General features: G+C 63.5%; 2 protein-coding genes across 2 annotated transcripts; both read left to right on the plus strand.

Annotated features, from left to right (window-relative positions):
* Positions 1–559: 559 nt before the first annotated feature.
* CD81 (CD81 molecule) lies at positions 560–15,357 on the plus strand. The gene is made up of 8 exons (XM_075545202.1): positions 560–753; positions 11,409–11,523; positions 12,903–13,000; positions 13,457–13,531; positions 13,649–13,753; positions 13,969–14,070; positions 14,588–14,674; positions 14,916–15,357. Exons 1-8 carry the CDS (start codon positions 688–690, stop codon positions 14,976–14,978), a joined length of 711 nt encoding a protein of 236 aa, XP_075401317.1. The 5' UTR covers positions 560–687; the 3' UTR covers positions 14,979–15,357.
* Positions 15,358–15,491: 134 nt separating this feature from the next.
* TSSC4 (tumor suppressing subtransferable candidate 4) lies at positions 15,492–19,399 on the plus strand. Its single transcript, XM_075545201.1, has 3 exons — positions 15,492–17,374; positions 18,166–18,266; positions 18,346–19,399. Exon 3 carries the CDS (start codon positions 18,369–18,371, stop codon positions 19,272–19,274), a length of 906 nt encoding a protein of 301 aa, XP_075401316.1. The 5' UTR covers positions 15,492–17,374; positions 18,166–18,266; positions 18,346–18,368; the 3' UTR covers positions 19,275–19,399.
* Positions 19,400–19,505: the final 106 nt, after the last annotated feature.

Here is a 19,505-nt window from a genome sequence, read left to right on the forward strand (position 1 = left end):
GCCCAAAGCAAGCTGCAAGAGCTGGTCCCGCGGCGTGTGTGGGTGCTGGGTGGGGGGCGCCTGGTACCAAGATGGGCATGAACCACACCCAAAAGCACGTGGAGGTCCACTCCCAGACCGCTTGGCCTCCGAGTGACCTTACAAAGAAAAGAAGCCGCCCCCAGATGTGGTTAGCGACTGGGCTCTGTACGGCGGGCGCGCGACCACGCGGGCTCCGGCCGCCCATCCACCCCGGCGGCCCGATTTGAACGCGGCGCGGCGCTCTGGCCACGGTTGACCAGGCCCCACCTCCGCTTCCGAGCCTCCCGAAGGCGCGCAGCTCGGCGGCCGCTCGGTGGGGGTGCGATGCGTGCGCGCCAGGGGCAGCGGCCCAGCGAGTTACCCCCCCCCCCCACGGCCGGCCCGCAGTCCGGGCGCGCGGCCGAGCGCACGGCGCAGGCTCGGGCGCGCACGCGGCGGGGCGGGAGGAGGGGCGGGGGGCCGCGAGGCCCGCGGGGGGCGGGGCCACAGGCGTCTTATAAGTGAGGCGGGTCGGGCACGCGCCCGGACAGAGCGCGAACGCGCAGCGGCAGCAGCGGCGACGACCCAGTGCGCTCGGGCCAGACCTCCCGCGTCCCGGAGCTCGCGATCCTCCTTTCGCCCCCACATCCGCCCGCCGCCACCGCCGCCACCGCCACCGCCACCGCCATGGGGGTGGAGGGCTGCACCAAGTGCATCAAATACCTGCTCTTCGTCTTCAATTTCGTCTTCTGGGTGAGCAGGGAGTCGGGGCGCGCCGACCTCGCAGGCCCCGGCGGTTCGGAGGCCTGGTCAAGGGGTAGCCACCTGTGGGGTGCCGGGCGGGCGCGGTGAGGGGCGGCCGGTCAGCGAGGCGAGGGGTCTCTGAGCCAACGCGCCCCCCAGGCTATCGCGCCCCCGGACGGCGGGCAGGAGCCCATTTCCGGGCGCCCGCCTATGCGCGGCGGGGGCTCCAAGTCCCCAGGCTTGCGCGAGGACTGCTGTTCGGGCGACCTGGGCGCCCGGAGCCACCCGCCGTCCTGGCCCCGCCCGGGCGTGGGGTCGCCGTTTCTGGGACCACCCTGCGGCGCGGGAACGGGAGGGGGGCTTGGGGCGGGGCGCCAGGAACCCCGCCCCCATGAGCTCATCCGGCCGCTGCCCCTGGATGGGTTCTGGGGCGGGAGCGCTCTGGGTGCCAGCCCTCCAGCGGGTGTCGCTCTCGCATCGCGCCCAGCCCACCCTCCAATCTGGGGTCCCTGGAGCCCTGGGCAGAGAGCAGCTGGAAGCTCACTGGCCCGGGCATGCCCGTGGGCAGGAGTCCTGTTCGGTGGCCAACCTGCTCCCCCACCACACCCTTGGATTCCAGGCGGCTTGGAGGGTGGTGGGCCCAGCCATTCGGAGTTGGCACGGGCACAGGGTGGCTTTCCAAGCAAGGGGCAGCACACAGTGCCTGCGCAGTATTGGCCTGTATCTCAGCTTTGGAAAAAGCTACCCACATGGTTCTGGGATGGCAGCCTGAGCAGGGGTAAGCGGGAGGGGGGGGCAGGGGGCGGTGTCACCCGGCCTCCCCTGTCCCCTGCAACACAGCCTTCCGACTCCTGCCATAACTGCAGGGGAGGGACACCCAGTGACTTTCCCTTTGGGGCCATTTTCTGTCAGGAAGGGCCTGGCAGTGGGTGCCAGGGCACCTCTAGGCAGGAGTACCCCTCCCTGGTACCCCATCCTAGCTTGACCATCCTCACAAAACATGGGTGGACGGTGCTGCCTGGGGTGGGCTGGGGCTGGAAACTTCTGATAGCCCTTGGAGCCAACCCAGGCTGGGCTTGGGGACATCTGTTTCCCATCTGGTGGTGTGGGGCCGGGCGGGAGGTATTTGGGAGGAGCAAGGGGGTGGGGAGGTGGGGACAGAGACTGGACTCAGTCCCAGCTGGGACGGAGAGTTATATCTGGCCTGCATCTGGGGAGGGCACCGTGAGAATTGCTGGGGTGGGAGCAGGGAGGTTGCCCGAGATGGGCCTGTCCAGTCTGGACGGCCTCCAGAAGCCTTGGATGAGGACATGGTGGTTCGGGAGCGGGGCATAGACCGAAACACCGGTGCTCCTCAGCTGGCCCCTGGACCCCTAACCCCAGGAATGGAAACCTATGTGAGGTAAATCAGGGACTCTGGTGGAGCGTGGGCCAGGCTGCACCCCACCACCCACCCCAGGGAATCCTTCCCTGCCTGGGAAGGGCAGGCCTCCCCAAGAGTTCCTGGGTGGGAGGGTCCTTTCAGACAACCCCTGGAGAGCATGTCCCCTGCAGGGCTTTCTGTCTTGTGACTCAGAAAACTTTCTATCCCCAGCCCCCACCACACCCCTTACCAGACACCACTGTGACCCTGCATTGTAACCAAGAGTGAGTCCCTTAGTCGGCCTGGCAGGGGTACCACCGGTCTCTGCCTGGCTTGTTGTAGGGCTCATGTGATAATGAGGGACCTTGACCCAGTGGCCAAGGGGGTGAGGGTGTGGCTGGGCCCAGGGACTGATAGTGCTCCCCATGGGCCAGTGTCCCCGATGCCCAGCATATCTAGAGACAATCCCTCCCTCAGGGGACATGGGGCGTGGGTGGAAGCCAATGGCTTTAGAAAAAGACCCATCTTTAAATAAGAGAGGTTTCCTCAGGGGAGGGGATGTTAGGGAGCAGGCCTGCACCTCACACCCCAATCCACATTCCTGCCACCTCTGCGCTCTCCCTCCCACCAGCACCCCACCTCTGCTCTCCTGCCCCCTCTAATGCCCAGGCAGAGCTGGTCTCAGGGCTCCGCTGGAAGCTCCATCTCCTGGGACAGGTTTAAGGGCAGGGGTGGGTGCCTGGCTACTCGGGCCTCAGTTTCCTGGCCTGTGGATGGGCACCGTGCTGGCCTACTCCTGGGGATGGGGAGCTCTGAGAGTCTGTGGGGAATGCCCTCTGTAATGGGTCTGGTGGCCGCCTTCCAGGATGGCTTTTCTGCCTGCTCTCACCCAGACAGCATGTGCCTGCCCATCCCTTTGGCAGTTTTGCCGGCAGCCTTCCAGGCCGGGCAGGTGGGGCTGGAGGTTTCCTGCAGCCACACAGTTTCATGGCAGGGATGGGGTTGCCTCAAGGTGTCTGCCTGCCAGGTGCTTTAAGGAAGGGGCCATTGGTGACCCCGAACAGGCACTCTGCCGTTCGTTCCCCTGAGATAGGCTGCCCATGAGGGTGTACAGGGCACACTGCTAGGGGGGCCAGGGACACCCCCCTGGGGAGAGCTGACTGCAGTGTCCCCAGCCTCCAGGCCTCAAGTTTACCCCAGCCCCTGTCTTATAACTGCAGCTCCCCAACACCCGTAGCCTTCACCCCTGTGCATGGAAGCGCCAGTGGAGAGTGCAGCAGACTCAGCCCCCACATAGACCCTGGGTTTGGAAGAAGCACCTGAGTGGGGGCTGGGGCCTGGCAGCTGGTCAGGGAGTGTGGGGTCACTTCCAGTCACTGTCCTGTGCAAGAGACCAGGGTTCCCAGAACTGGCCTGGTGGCCTTCACCCTGCGTCCTGGCCTGCAAGGTAGGCTGTGGTGTGACCCGGCACACCGGGACCCATGGCATGCTTAGAAACTGCCCCCCCCCCCAGAGTACACGCACTGCACAGGGCTCGTGCACCCTCACCCCCCAACATACACCACATCCATGCTTGCGGCACACAGTCTATATACACCACTTGTGTACACACACAGCACATGCCTATGCACACACATACACACACCCCAGCATACACCACACCCATGCTCACAGCACACGCACCAAACATTCACAGCGTGTACACCACACTTGGCCATACCCCTCATGGCACATACCATGCATACTCCATATACACCACACACACTGTGTATAGTACACATACCTTGCACACATTTACATATGTATCACATACAGCACATGCCCACAATATGTACACCTCATTCACATAGTACACACTCACAGTCCTTGTGTTTACAAGTCACCTGTACCACACACCCACAACATGTACACCTCACCCACACTCACAGTACATACACACTATATAGAGCGAACATAGGCCAGGACCTGTGCAAAACACTTCACATACCACGCATACTCAGTACACACAGACACACTGCGCGCACCCACGTGTGTGACACAAACCCTCCAGACCATGCACGCATTCCGCACACACCGTATGCACCACGCGTACCATGCACAGACAGTATACACACGTGTTTCTGGGCCCTGGAGGCCCCTGGGGAAGTACCCACGGGCAGGGTGAATATGCCAGTGGTTGAGACGTGGCCACCCCCTCCCAGGGCTCAAGGGAATGGCGGTCTGTCCCTGACGGAGGTGGGACATAGGGAGCCCACCAGCTTGGCCCTCCCCTTGGAATCAGTGTTCATGCCTAGGGTTCCCATTTCCTAATGTGGTACCTCGCCCTACGGGCCGTTCTGCGCTAAGGCCCTGGTTCCCGGGTGGGGTGGGGGGTAAGTGTAGCTGGTCCCTGTTTTTATTGGTGTGGGGGTGGTTTTGAAGTAAGTGAGGCCCAAGCTTCCTTCCAGGTGGGTCTTCTGGCCGGGGCCACGGTCCCTGTTGTCACACTACCATGCCCTGGCTTAGGCAGCACCCCAGGGGAGCTGATAAGGTGGCTGAGGTTCAGCGGAACTACGGAACTACCGAGGGACCTGAGCCACCGCCTCCACCCACGGTGGGGCTGGCCTGGGAGTGGCCAGGGGCTGGGCCTCCGCAGCTGGGCCCTAGGGCCATGGCTTCTAGACAGGTCCCTGGAACAGGTGCACGCCTGCGTAGATGGTGATACCCTGGTTTGTCTGGGACCTGCCACCACCTGCTCCCTGTTCCCGCCTGAGACCCGCCTCCCTCCTTATTCACTCCCCAGGGAGTGCCTGGGCCACTAGACCCCTTCCCTACATGCCCTGAGGGGCTACCAAGGAGAGCAGGCTTGTTGCCCACGACTCTGGGTGTGGCCCTGGAAGGTGGAGCGCCCACCAAGAGCCAGGCAGGCTGCTGGGGCCTCAGCCCACTAGCCAGAGGGCCCATGTCCTTGGCGCTATTTTAAGGCACTGGACATGGGGCAGCTTCCTGCGGGTGAGGGGCTCCTCCTTCCTGTGAGCCTCTTCCTTCCGCCTTTCCGTCCTGCCTCGCAGCCTGGCCGGGCGGTGTCCACCAGGCTTCTCTCCAGGATGATGGGGGGTCTGGGACACCCCTTGTGTGGGCTCCTGTGGCCTCCCCCTCTTTCTAAACTGGTGTTATCTTTGTTGAGTCCCCACCATGTGACACCAGAGGGCCTCTCAGATCCAACACCCTCCTGGGCTCGGGGCAAGCAGGCTTGCCCTCCAGCACACGTGAGGACTGCCGAGGGGCCAGGCTGGCCCACAGTGGGCAGAGCCAGGTCTGGGCACAGAGCCTGCAGCTCCAGCAGGTCTGGCCGACCCAACAGAGACTGGCTTTCCACCTACCCAGCAGGCACCTGAGGCCGGGGACTCGTGGGCAGGGCTTTGGCTGAGTGAGCAGACAGTGGGGAGGGTGCTGTCCTTGGGCTGCGGAGTTGAGCTAGCTGGCCCTTCTTGGGTGTGTATGTGTGGTGGCGGGGATGCGGGGGGGTGGAGAGGGGGGGTACAGAGCTATTCCCAGGACCTGGAGAGGGCTAATCGGGGCCGGCCTGGGAGGCAGCGGAGGCGGGGCTGGTCCAGGCCTGCCCGGGCGGACCACTTACTTGTGTTCTTATTAATAGCCAGGAGGAAGCATGAAACCGAATCCTCCCGAGTGACAATGGTCCCTTTCTTCCCTGTGGGGAGCTGACACACTGCCCCCCACCCACCGGGTCAGGGCACCCATGGGTGCGGGAGCTTCCGACAGGCAGGCTCAGCGGGGAGACACCTGTGGGTTTGGGGTGGGGGTGGTACGTGAGGGCTGAGTGTTTGCCAAACAACCTTCGAACCCGTGGAGGTGGCGTTCGCCAGCACCTGCCAAGGTCTCCGCTCACCCTGGGCACCGTGGGGGAGTAAGAGACACCTCAGCCTTCTACGCCGGGGGGTGTCGCGGACACTGCTCACCTGCTCAGTCGCCAACCCCGAGGTCGGAGGAAGAAAGGCCCAATTGTCTACTGCTGGGAAAAGACACCATCCACTGAGACCCCACCCCCATAAACCAAAGCGTCTCCCAGAAAGCAAGTGGCCTTGAGCTGGGCCACCCTCGTAGGGTCCTCTACTCCCTGCCAGCAAGGAGATGCCACTCACAGCGACCCCACGGGGCAGGGTGGAATTGCCCCCTGGGTTTCCGGGACCGGAGACTGGCTCTTTGGAGCAGCTGGAGGTTTCGAACTGCTGGCCTGGCGGTTAGCAGCCTGTGTGTAACCCACTGCATCCCCTGGGAAGCCGAGGCGCCGGCTTGTGTCCCCAGGGGAGGAGCAGCTTGGCGCCCACGTGGGGGTCCGGGGATGCAGCTGGTTCCTGATTGGTGGTTGGGGGAGGTGGGGGGGGGGTGTCCTGGGGCACAAAGAACTTGAGGACAGCCGAGGCCCCACAGCTAACGGCTCAGCTGGATTCACCCAGCCTCCTGTCTGTCTCTGTGTCTGATCTTCCCCTTTTGCTTTCCTGCCCCTCCCCATCACCATCGCTTTTCCCCTCTCTCCTCTCTTCCTGTCTCTTATCTCGTGGTGTTTCTCCCTCCCCTTTCCTCCTCTCCCCTCCCCACATTTTACGTGGCAAATAGATATAACAAGATATTGAGCGTGGGCAACTCTGGCGTGGACTGTCCGCCACGCCTTGTAACCACGCCCCGGGCAGAAGCCCAGGCTTCCCCCAAAGCCCCCGGAAGCCGGTGGTCTGTCTTGCGCTTAGAGTTTGCCTGCATGTGTGACGGGAGTGGGAGCCAGGCCCCCATGTCCACTTGTTATCCGTCATCGACATCCTGGATGGAGGCCCCGCAGACAGCGCCCTGGAGATTGCGATGCCTGTCGCCACTGCCCACCACGAGAAGCCTGGGGGGCGGGTCGCAGGGTGTCTGGTCCCAGGCCCCACCTCCGCTCCCATCACCAGAATGGTGGCCCCAGAGGAAGCACTTGCCCCTCGAGACCTGATTTGCGGTGGGTGAGCCCCAATACACCACACTGCTCACCACACGGACAGCTGTGCATAACCACCTGCGGCTCTCTTCCACCGTGAAGAGTCACAGCCTGCGTCACCACCCCCCCCCCCCAGGCGCCATGCTGCCGTGTCCTGTGGGGTCACTGTGAGGGCGAGTTGGGTGCAGTCCGCTCAGTTTGCCCTACGAGTGAGCATGTGGCTGCCCCTGCGGCAGTGTGAGGGGCACAGGCTGCAGGTCTTCTGTGGAAGCGCTTCACCCATATGCCACCACGATCCCTTTTTCCTAACCACCGGGCTGGTCGGCAGTGCTGACCTCAGGAAGTTGGGTTTTTAAAGCCGCCGTAGGAGGCCCAACTGCATAGACACGGCCTTGCGCACGCACTTGGAGCATACGTTTAGATGTGCAGGCGCTGGGCCCCACCCCCGTGCCCACCTGTGCACCCGCCGTCCCCTCCACAGCCACTCAGCTGACCTCCATCACTGGGCCGTTACCTCACTTCTGAGCCCTCCGTAACTGCCGGTCCGGCAAGACTGGCGAGACTCGGTCTTTTGACCTTAGGACATGCTGTCAGGAGAGACCTGGCCCTGGAGAAGGGCATCGCGCCCTGTCAGGCGGAGGGACGGGGACGGGGACCCCCCCAGGGTGGGCGGACACTGGCTGCAGCCATGGCTCAGCCATAAGAACCGAGGTGAGGGCGGCACAGGGCCGGGCGGAGCTTCACTCTGGGGTGCACACGGTCACAGTGGGTCGGGACCGCGTGGACGGCACCTAAGCACCACATAATGGTACAGGAGGGAGGGCTCGACGAGATGGATTGTGACCCGGGCAACAGCCATGGGCTGGGGCATGGGGCGATGGTGATGACGGCGCAGGACCCGGCGGAGTTCCCGCTGTTGTTGCCTGGGTCGGAACCGACTCGATGATGCCTAACCGCCGCCGTGGAGTCCTCGGGGGTGGAAGTAGTGGACTCTGGGCTCTCTCTCTGGGCATAACCACTTGGTCATGACTCTGTCCGTGTTGCAGGGGGCGGGGTTTTCAGGAGTCTGTACCCTTTCGTGGCTGTGGCGTGGTGGGAGCCACCTGAACGGACGGCAGGTCTCGGCTGTGTGAGAGAGTGGGATGTGGCAGTCACCCGGTGGTTTCCGAGTAAAGCTGCCTGGACACGTCTCTGTGGTATTAAACTGCGACTTCCTGGCACCTTGGCTCTGTTCCTGTTCCGGGGCACATGCCCCTCCAAGCACTCACTCTGCTGCATGAAGCTTTCGGGGGCTCACACACCCCGCCACATTGATTTCTTATCAGGACTCCGGGGTGACTTGGAGGGCCACTGTGGTCATCCATCCATCCTGGGCCTCTGCAGAGACACCAGGGCCTTCATCCACCCCACCCCCCACCCCGTGGCAATGGACGGAGTGCCTTGGGTCCCTCTTGCCTGGCAGTTCGGGGTTGGTGGGGGTGCCCGGCATTCCCCGTTCCTCACTTCCTAACAGTCAGCCCCACACCCTGCCCAGCACTAGGGACTTGAAACGTCGCATAGCAACCACATCCGTTCTCGGGGGAATTTTGCCCGAGCGGGAGGCCAGCAGGGCCTGGGCCTCCCTGGGTTCTGCATTGGGGTGCGCATCGCAGGGTCTGCAGTTGGAAACCACCAGCCGGTCTCTCCACTCCCCGGGCGTCGCTGCCAGTCAGCATCGACTTGATGGCAGTGCATTAGGTTGATTTGGGTTCAGGAAATTTCCAGGAGCCCTGGTGGTGGATGAGGCTACCCAATGGGCTACCAAGCAGCAGGGTCGGCAGCTCGAAGTCACCAGCCGCTCCGTGGGAGACAGATGAGGCCACAGAACCCCTCCCCTCCTGGGCCATCCTCCCCCGCCCCGTCGGTCCGTGTGAGTCGGCAGTTCAAACCCACCAGTTGCTCCTTGGGAGAAAGACTGACAGGCCTGGGACCGCCCTGCGCAGGGCGGGTATGAGTGGGAACGGACAGCCAGCTACCCTGCCAGGCATTGCCCGAGTCTGACACCCCCTGTGAGCTGAGTGCACAGCCCTGGTTCACAAGGTGCCTGCCAGCTCTTTGGAACTGATTTGGACCCTGCTCTTGGGCTGGGGTCTCTGCTGAGCCTGGGCACCTAGAGGTGGCCCTCGCTCACCTGGTCACACCCTGGGCGGGGGGTGGGGGTGAGGCACCTCCCTACCCCTTTTCTCTGCAGATCTTATGTTTAAGAGCTGGGTCCCTCCCTGACTGCCTGTCAGGGTGGAGAGCCCCATGGTCCGGCTTCTGAACCACCGACCCTGAGAGGCTCCCACCGTGGTATAGGAGTCCCACCTATGGGGGGCAAGTGGGGTACCCTTTGGTCCACCCCTTGGGCCTCCACAGCTGTGAGCACTGGGCTTGGATTGTAGGGGCATTGAGTGGATGTGGGGTGTAACAGGCAGGGTTTCCTTCTCTGATCCACCTTGGCTGACGGAGGGGGCTGTGTTTAGAGACCTGGGCCGCTCACCCCTTGAGTGAAATCTGGGGTCCAGAGGGGGGGCGTCCCTTCTGAACCAGATCCCATGTGACTCATGAGGACATAGGCAGAAATCAGGGACCAGAGCCAGGCAGAGAGGATGGGGCTCCCCTCCCCCCCAGCCTGGGAACCACTCGCTGGCTGGCTTGCTGGGCCACCTCGGGACCAGAGTTCAAAACAAAACAGTTCAAGCCGCAGCCGAGGAAGCCAGGGTTGCCATGGCAACCCCCAGCGCCACCTCCTTCCTCCTGGCGCAGATGGCAGCCAGCTCAGGGACGTCCCCACAGCGGCAGCACCAGGCCTGGCCCTTGGCTCTGTTGTCAGAGAACCCGGAGCCCCGAGGCCCTGGGTGTCAGACTGCTTCCCAGCCTGGCCAGCAGATGCCCGGGGGTCCTCAGTGATCGAGGGTCTAGGGTTGTGCCAGGAGGGTACAGTTCATCCTTCTGCAACCAGACCACCCACAGAGCGCATCAGATGGAACCACAGCCCCTAGGGAGCCTGTGCCTGTCCTGGGGGGATCAGTGGTAGGGCATGGGGGAGTTCAGCTGGGGCTGGGTGCCACCTGTCCCTCCCCTGTTGTCAGCAGAGCCCCTCAGCTGAGGGGCCCCCGGAGGTGGGGGCCTGGGGGGAGTGGGCTCCAGCCCTGGCTGCGGTTTCCCTAGGGTGGTTGTGCCCACCCTCCACCCACTCCACCCCTACAGTACCTGGGACTTGGGGGCTCTTGGGACAGGCTCTCGGTGCCCTGTCCCCATGCACAGCCCTGCTCTGCCTCCTGGTCTAGCCCAAGTGTGGGTTGGGAAGGCGAGGCCCAGAGGGCAGCTGGGGGCTGGGCTGTGTGGTCCTCCAGGGGGGCCCCACGGGGGGCCCCACCCAACTCTCAGAAGAGGCTCCAGCCCCCTTCCAAGCACCTCTTCCTCTTCTCCAGGCTCGGCCAGAGGCCGACTGAATTTCCTTCCCGTCACCAAGCAGGCCCCCTCCCCCCACGTGGTCTCCAGCCCCCTCTGTGTGGAGGACACTCGCATTCCTGGGGTGTCGGACTGAGGGGGGTGCAGCGCGCCCACACACCTACTCCTCACTTAGTGACTGCCTCTCTCCAGGGTCATTGCTCCAAGACCATGCTGGCAGATCTACCGGCCGGCCACAGCGTGCCTCTGGGAGGGATGGGCGAGGGTGGCACCGGCTGGGAGGCCACGTTGGGCGAGCCTGGTGGGGGATGGTCCTCAGCAGCTCGGCAGTCATGTTGGGAGGGACTTGTTCGCCGTTCTGTAGTCAGGCGGATCTCCCCCGACTTCCCGTGTGTCCCCTCTCCCGGAGGAACTGCTGTTTGGAATCTGACCATGTCAGTAGGGGAGGACTCAAGCTCCCTGCCATGGAGTGGATATGACGTGTAGTGACCCTATGGGACAGGGTAAAACTGCCCTGGGGGTGTCCCAGACTGTAACCGTGGGTGGGTGTAGAAAGCCTCATCTTTTTCCTGCGGAGCCAACTGCTGGTGGTTTCAAACCACTGACCTTAGGGGGAGCTGCCTGGGTAAATGTGGATTTCGGTAATGGATACGTTGCGTTTTGATGCTGGTGGTTTTTGAGAGGGGCATGGGGGGTGCTTCTTCATAAACATGGCCCACACAGTGCTTGGGGTACACTGATGCCTGGTCAGTGGGAAGTCCCAGCGCACGGCATGTTGTGCCCTGCGTTGTCTCTGTCATTTTCCTCTGAGCTGACCTGGGTTGGGGTGGTGGGGGCTGCCCGGGCGGAGTTGCCCCACTGTGGGCCATGCGTCACCCCTGCCTGCTGTCCCCCCAGCTGGCTGGCGGCGTGATCCTTGGCGTGGCGCTGTGGCTGCGCCATGACCCGCAGACCACCAGCCTCCTCTACCTGGAGCTCGGGGACCGGCCGGCACCCAACACCTTCTACGTGGGTGAGTGCTGGGCACGTGGCGGGCACGGGGTCACTAGGGTCCCTGAACTGGTGTGGTGGGGTCTTGTGGGCATGAAGGAAGGGCTCCCTCTTGGTGGACAGGGAGTGGTGGGACCCCAGTGGGAGGCCACCCTGGAGGAGGTGGGGCTAGATCTGATGAGGGGAGGGGCTGGATGAGGCAGTGGGGCCTGGGTCCCCCTCCCTCAGGAAGCTGTGGCAACCCGGCTGTCAGGGAGGAAGGGGTGCTCAGGGCCTGCACGGCGCCACCCTAGGGGCAGTGGTGCTTGGGGTAGGCAGGACTAGGGCGGGGGCCCTGGGATTCAGCAGCTGTCGAGTAGATGGAAAATTGTGCTGGAGGGTGGGTGAGGGGGGGTTGCTGGAGCAGAAGTGAGTCAGCTGCTGAGGCCTCCAGGGGGGGGCACTAACTGCAGGCCCCGCCCAGGGAGGGGCGCCCAGCTGTGCTGAGCGCTGGGTGGGCAGACCCTCGGGACACTCCTGGTAGCAGAGACAGTTCTGCCTTTAAAGGGCGGCTCTGGGACATCCCGCCCTGGCCTGGCCCAAAGGGGCTGGGCTGAGAGCTGATTATCCCCAGGCCTCCGCAGTCCCACCCCAGCTCTGGCCCTCCGCCTCAAGGAGGGAGAAGGGGGGCAGGGGGACTCACTGGGTGCCTGAAACTGGGCCCTGGCATGGCCCAGCCCAAACAGCTGCCTCTTGGCAGGGCGACCCTGGCCCCATGCAGGGGAATGAGGAGGGCAGAGAGGCTTCCTCATCTCGCTCCCTCCCCATTCTCAGCCTGTCGGTTCAGGACCTGGTAGGCTGGTGTTCAGGGCAGCTGCCCCCTACGCACACACGCCTACCCTGGATGCTGGGCTGGGCCCATGCCCACCCAGTGTCCAAAGATGGGAGCCTGACAAGGGTCCTTTGTCCTCGGCCAGAAGGAGGGGCTGGGACAGGGAGAGCTGGCCCCTACCTCCCGGGGAGCAGTGCCTGGCTGTGTCCCAGCCTCACCTCAGGCGGAAGCTGCCAGCTGGGGGCTTGGGGACTGTGGTCCCCCAAAGTCCAAAGAACACCAGGATATCCTTGCTTACCCTGGTGCCCTGGGGGGAGTGGGGCGGGCAGGGAGAACACAGGAAGTCACCTGGACCTGACCAGACCAGACAAGACTGGGCCTGACCACACGCTTCCTCCCAGGCTCCGGGCAGCATGGTACCCCCACCCCCAGCTTGAGGTCACAGATGGGGGGAGGAGCTGGGGTGTCTGGCCTTGGGAGGACACTGAGTAGGGGTGACCTCACTGCTCGCCCGGCCTTCTCACCAGCTGGGGTTGGGGGTAGTATCGTGAGCGCTCAGCACTGAGGGTGCCATGCCCCCTGCCCCCCAGGCATCTACATCCTCATCGCGGTGGGCGCTGTCATGATGTTCGTGGGGTTCCTGGGCTGCTATGGGGCCATCCAGGAGTCGCAGTGCCTGCTGGGAACGGTAGGGGGGCCCTGGCGGTCAGTTCTTGGTGTACGCCCACTATCGCTGGTTCTGGGCTCCCTGCCCAGAGAAGTTGCCTTTGTTTAAAAAGCTGCAGACATACTGGGAAGGGTGGCTTGGCCCAGTTCCCCTCACTGCCCTCCGTGGGGGCAAGGCTTAGCCCCCACTCCCCCACCCTACCTTGCTGGGGCTTGGTGTCAGGACAGGAAGGGCTGCCAGCACCCCGTCTCCAGGGCTCACATGGGTACTGACTGGGTGGGTGGCGGAGGAGTTCAGGGCCCTGGGGTCTGCTCTGCACTGTGCCCTGAGCTGGGGGGAGGGTGGGTGCATGCAGGTCTGGCCCTAGACTCTGCCCGTTAGGGGCTATGGTTGGTGGGCATGCTTGGCTCAGGAAGCACCTCATTGGACTGATGTGCTGCACCCTCTGCTCTCGCCCCGCCCCTGCCCGAACCCCAGTTCTTCACCTGCCTGGTCATCCTGTTTGCCTGCGAAGTGGCTGCTGGCATCTGGGGCTTCGTCAACAAGGACCAGGTGAGGGGGGCCACCAGGGCCCAGGGCTTCCTGAAGGCAGCGTGGGGCTGAGCACCTCTCTGCCCGAGGCAGGGCAGTCACTGCTCCACTGAGCCCGCCCACCTGCCCCCTGCACAGATTGCCAAAGACGTGAAGCAGTTCTACGACCAGGCTCTGCAGCAGGCCGTGCTGGACGATGAGGCCACCAATGCCAAGACTGTGGTCAAGACCTTCCACGAGACGGTGCGGGCCGGGCCCTGCCCTGGGGGCTTCCTTGAAGTGAACCCATTCCTGCCCTCTCAGTCTCAGGGCGGTGGGGAGGGGGGCAGGCAGGGTTCATCTCCCCACAGGACGAGGCCCTCTGGTGTCTGCAGCCCCTGAAGGTTGGGCTCAGGGGCAGGGGGACACCGCCATGGACGTTGGCCTGCCAGCCTGACCGCGGCACCCCTGTTCTGCAGCTGAACTGCTGTGGCTCCAATGCGCTGACCACATTGGCCACTTCGCTGTCCAAGAAAAACCTGTGTCCCACAGGCAGCAACGTCATCACCAACCTCTTCAAGGTGTGCAGTGGCTGCAGGTCCACGGGCCACTGGGGGGTGGCGGGCTGAGCTTGGCAGTGGCCGTGGGTACATGGACACTCAGGGGAAGGGGGATGGGCAGAGCCTGGCAGTGGCCGGCCGGTGGGGCAGACACTGCTATGCCCAACCCAAACTCTGAGGTCGAGAGTTGACTGGAGGGTCACACTCATGGTCCAGGGGCTGAGTGAGGCCTGATGGCTGGATGGTGGGCATGTGACGGCCCTTGCTCAAGGCCAGCGGTGGCCTTTGGTGGCTGCTGTCACCTTGGCCCTCCGCTGCTCAGAAGTGGCTTGAGCCAGGAGGTCTACCCATGCCAAGAGCCATGGGAGAACCAGCCATGTGAGGGCCAGGGTATGTGGGGGGACGGGTGCAGGGAGTGTGTGTGTATGTGCATGTGTGAGGGCAGGGTACAGGCATGTGTGCACAGGGCGTGTATGAGGGGCAGGGGCCTAGGGTTACACACGTGCTGTGAGTACACCACATCCCTGCGGCCCCCCAGGAGGATTGCCACCAGAAGATTGACGAGCTCTTTTCTGGGAAGCTGTACCTGATCGGCATCGCGGCCATCGTGGTTGCAGTCATCATGGTGAGCCAGGGGAAGGGGACAGGTGGGAACGCCCCTGACACATGCAGCCAGACACTCCTCCCTGCCCCCTACCAGTCTCTGCCCCGCCCCCCGCCTGTCCAGATGCCTCATGCACATGCACACCCCACTCGCCTGCACGCACACACGCCCTACACTGTTGCCCTGCCCCTCATGCACGCCACGCCCCCGCCTCTCGCCACGCCCCCGACACGCACACCCTTCTTGTCGCCACGCCCCGCAGATCTTCGAGATGATTCTGAGCATGGTGCTGTGCTGCGGGATCCGGAACAGCTCCGTGTACTGAGCTCAGCGCTGCCGCCACCCGTGTACATAGCGCCCCGTCCCCCTGTCCCCCATATATGCGTAGCCTTCCCATCTCCAGGGATCCTTTCTCTAATCCAGCCCTGTCACCTTTCTGGGGTTGGTGGCCCGCGTGGGGTACGGGGCAGCTGCCGGCGGCCTGGGGAAGGCCCCCGGAGTCGGGCCGCACAAGCTGAGGGGCCGCAACCCCACCGCACGTCCCCATCACCGAGGCCGGACAACTGGCGTCTTTAAGCCCTGCCTCCCCCTCCCCCACCCATATCTGGAGCTCCATCCGAACTGCCCTAGCGCTGAGCTCCCTGTTTACCATGTCACCGCCCACTGTACTTCAACATCTTCCATTGAATAAAGAGGAAAACCCAGCCAGGCCTGTGGTTGATTCCCTGCCTGAGCAGGGGCAGGATATGGGCCCCACCCTGCTAGCAGGCCTCCCTCCCTCCTCGGGGCCTTGGGTTTCCTCCCGTCCCCTGAGCACCTAGCCATAACCAGCCCACTGGCCGTCTTGGCTGGTGGGGGGGGGGGGTGTTGGTTCTGACATCACGACTGATGGTTCTCCCTTCGTCGTGCGCCCGCGCGCGCGTGTGTAGCGCAACAGAGTGGCCTCTGGGGAGCCCTTGCACTCGCAAGCCATCTCTGGGCCCTGCCTGGGTCTGCTTCCCTTGTCCAAGTTTCCAGTCCAGAAGGGTTAGCTGGTCAGCGGGGTTTGACCAATCCGCTGATCCAGGCCTCACCCACTATGGTTCAGAGGGCAGGCTGCTTTGTCAGAGATGCTGAGTGACTTCACCTCCTTTGGGTGGTGCCAACTTCTACCACGGAGAGTGAATCTGGCTGGGGTTCTTCCTTTATGGACTGGACCCCAGCCTTGCTGAGCACCTTAAGCTTCTCCACATCGGAGCTGGAGGGCTCTGGTACTGGAATGCCCCCAGAGGCTCCACCTCTCCGCTGTGGGGCCTGCAGATACATCTGTCCAGGAGCCTGGGCGCTTCCCTCTGATTAACTGCGCTATGGGTAAGGGCAGGGGTCTCACGGGGTGATCCGAGCTCTCCTGGATGCTCGGGACTGAAGAGGGTGCCAAGGAGTCCTCTCTGCCTCTGGACAGGCCTGAGTTGCCCAATATTGCAGGTACACGTGGCTCTGGTGGTATCTTTGCACCAGTCTGTAGCCCCTACCACATCAAAGACCTGGGTGTAACTGCTCCCACAGATGGGCAGGTGATGTCCCCTGCTTGGGGTTAGTTGATCCTGTCTTTGAACTGGGCAACGTCACGAACCCGCAGTTTTCCAGCAGAGGTATCCAGGTCATCAAGAAAGCCAGTATCGAAGCCCCCATTGAGACAACGCTATCAAAGGGAGAACCCTTGACCTGTTCTCCGTCACTGGGCAGGTGACCTATCTTCAAGTGGCCTGTCGCCCTTTGAAGTCAGGTGTCTGGAGTACAGTGGGATCCCAATGGGCAGGGCCACCAGACCAGCGGGGATCGATGGGAGGACCGTCTACCCCTTCCAGGCCACCTAAGCCTCTGCACCAGCCACGCCACAGCAGGGACAGGAGCAGTTCCGCTGCTCAGAGATGCACGCTGTGGCTAGAGGGCCCGGGGATGGCCGGCTGTGCCCTGCGGGTAAATGAGGGCCCTGGGAAGAGCCTTGCCCCTGGATGAGGCCCTAGGAAACACCCTGGACAACAGGCACTTAATTGTAGCCTCGAGGGGTCGGCCGGGCAGCCCAGGCTGACCCATGCGGCAACATGAGGCCTGCTTCTGATTTGGGGAGTTGTGGGCTTTGTGAGCGCAGGGACCTACTTGGGGTGGGGGGCTCCGTTGGGGTGGATCTGGGTACCGGAACGCTATGATGGCCCTCTAATTAGCTTAAGCCCCACCAGCGCTCAGGAAGAAAAGGCGATGGACAAACGGACGGAAAAGGGCAACGCCTCGCTATTTCCGGGAGAGACCGGAAGTGGCTGGCGATTGGCTGTGTGCCCGCGGAGCGCGAGAGCGCGCTTCTTTCCCGAGGCGACCTGGGTACTCGCGGCTGCCGGCAGGTGGCGCTAGAGCCCAGGGAGCGCTCTGGGACTCGCTTCCGGCCTCGTCTCCCTTTTCTCCTTAAATTCGAACTTGTTCCTGGAAGGCGCCCACATCTCAGAATCTGTCGCGGGCTAGCCCCTCCAGCAAAAGAAAGGTTAAGAGTAGGAAGTGGAACCGCACAGGACTACGAGTCCCGTCAGGCCGCGGAGACAGTGGCCAAGTGCCTTCTGGGAGTTGTAGTTCTTTGGACAAAAGAACTTTTGCGCCTCACCGACAGAAGACTCGGCTTCCCAAAGGGCCAAGCGCCGCGTCCCGGCAGGCAGCGCGACCAACATGGAGGAGGCCAGGCTGCCGTGAGCGGTAGGTTTATTGTACGGGATGCCGCCGCGAGGTCGTAGTACCCAAAGTGCACCTCCGAACCCGGCCACTCCGACGTCTCGGTGTTCGCAGACCCGGGGCCCATCCCTCCGGCCCGGGAGAATCTCCGGCCCGTTCCCCGCCACGAGACGGCTGCTGTGGGCATCGTAGAGTGGAGGAAATCCAGGCCCTAGCTCTTCCCACCGCCGAGCCCCCGAGTCCGTCCGGCACCTAGGTGGCTTCTGCGTGGTGCCGAGAAGAGCGTGCCATTGCGGGGGACGGGAGGCCGGCTGCGCGTGATTCCCCCTGGCCTTGCGGGCCCTAAAACGCTTCATGGGCTGAGCTTCCTTCCAGAGTTCTCTCTGAAAGCCACCCCTAGCCCAGAGTCCCGTCCCTCCGCCGACCAGAGCTTGCCGAGTCACACCTGTCGGTCCCCATCCCCGTCATCTGCAAGAGCCCGGGGGTCACCCCGCTGGTATCAGTGCGCCGAAACGCCCGGATTGGGCTCTGACGCTCTACCCTGGCCCGTCGCTGTGGTAACAGGAGGCGGCTCTTGAGCGTGCCTCCGCCCAGCCAAGCTCCTCTGCCCAAACACAGGAGTCGCGGGTGCAAGCCTTGGGGGAGTCCTTTGCACCAATCAGGCGCTGTGCAGGTGCGCAGCCAGAGGTAGAGAGAGCCGAGGTTCCCCCAGAGTCCGGACTCAAATTTGCCTCCCTGCTAGCCTGCTGTCAGATGTCTATACTGCTGGGCTGTTCTCATGGGTGGTTCTCTCCTTGACCCCCTCCCAACTACAGCGCTTCCTGAGAGGCCCCTGCAGGGGAGACGACTGAGCCTGGGCCCAGAAGGCTTGCTGAGACCCAACCTAGCCACCCCCAGCACCCAGGAAACGAGGCCGGTGAGAGATGGCTTCTCACAGCAGGGGATCCTTCTGAGGGGATGGTTCACAGACTGAACTAATGGGCCATTTGGTTTAGGGACAGCGCTGCCCTCCGGAGAGATGGCGGAGACTGGAGGCGGTGAGGCCGACTACAAGGCCGAGCGGGAATTGGGTGGCCTGCCTTCGGACGCAGTCTCCCTCAGTGACTCGGACTCAGACTCGGACCTCAGCCTGCCAGACAGTGCCAAGGTGGACACCCTGTCCCCAGAGGAGTTGCGGGGCGAGGCCGAGGGTGATTCCGGCCCCGATGAGCCACCCTCACCCCCAGCAGGTCCGCCCCAAGCCCCTGTCCGGCCGTTTCACCTGCCTGGCATGAGTCCCAGCTTCTCACAGCGCAGCAGAGACATCTTTGACTGCCTGGAGGGTGTGGACCACACCGACTGTGGGAATGGGGGCCACTTCAAGCGGCCCTTGGCACCCCCAGACCACCCTCCATTGCAGGGCCCACGCTACAGCAATCCGAGAGCTGTCCCACTGCCCCGGGCACCCTCTGTCCCCGACTATGTGACACACCCGGAGCGCTGGACCAGGTACAGCCTGGATGGCGTGGCTGAGGGCAGTGACCAGAGCAACCGTGAGACAGCTTTGTCTTTCCTGGGCTCCCGGAGCCCGGCTGGGCCCCCCAAATATGCCCCCACCTTCAACCAGGACCCCTCCAGCCGCGGGCAGGGCAGGATCATCTTCAGTAGGCCCGAAAGGAGCCGGGGCCCAAGGAAGGTGGGCAGCGTGGGTGAGGCTGAGGATGGCATAAAGCTGGCCCACCTGGCTGCCAGCCCTGAGACTGAGGAGGGGGGCCCTCGTGGAGACCTGCAGGAGGTAGAGGGAACCCCCCCTGGGCTGGCCCCAGGCCCAGGGCCACCCCCGTTGGTAGAAGCAATAGGCTTCCATGGCAGCAGGAAACGGAGCAGGAACCACTTACGAAGCAAAGGCAGCAGCCCCCCGGATGGCCCCGGGGCCGAGGCCTAAAATGCCCTCAGCGGGCAATGCCTGTGGCAGCGCCTAGTAAACCCTGGGTGTCAAGCAGCCCCCACTCCACACACGGGAGCCCCGCTGTCACTTCCATGTGGGGACAGTAAAAGTTTGAGAGCTCATCCAGGCTCCGTGTGCTGTCGTTTGTGTCCTGAAGGATGTGTGCACCTTCTCATCAGGGCCTGCGCAGGACTGGGTCCTTCCCCACTCTAACTGGTGTTACCCCCG

Source organism: Tenrec ecaudatus, chromosome 4, assembly GCF_050624435.1.
Source record: "Tenrec ecaudatus isolate mTenEca1 chromosome 4, mTenEca1.hap1, whole genome shotgun sequence".
NCBI lineage: Eukaryota > Metazoa > Chordata > Mammalia > Afrosoricida > Tenrecidae > Tenrec > Tenrec ecaudatus.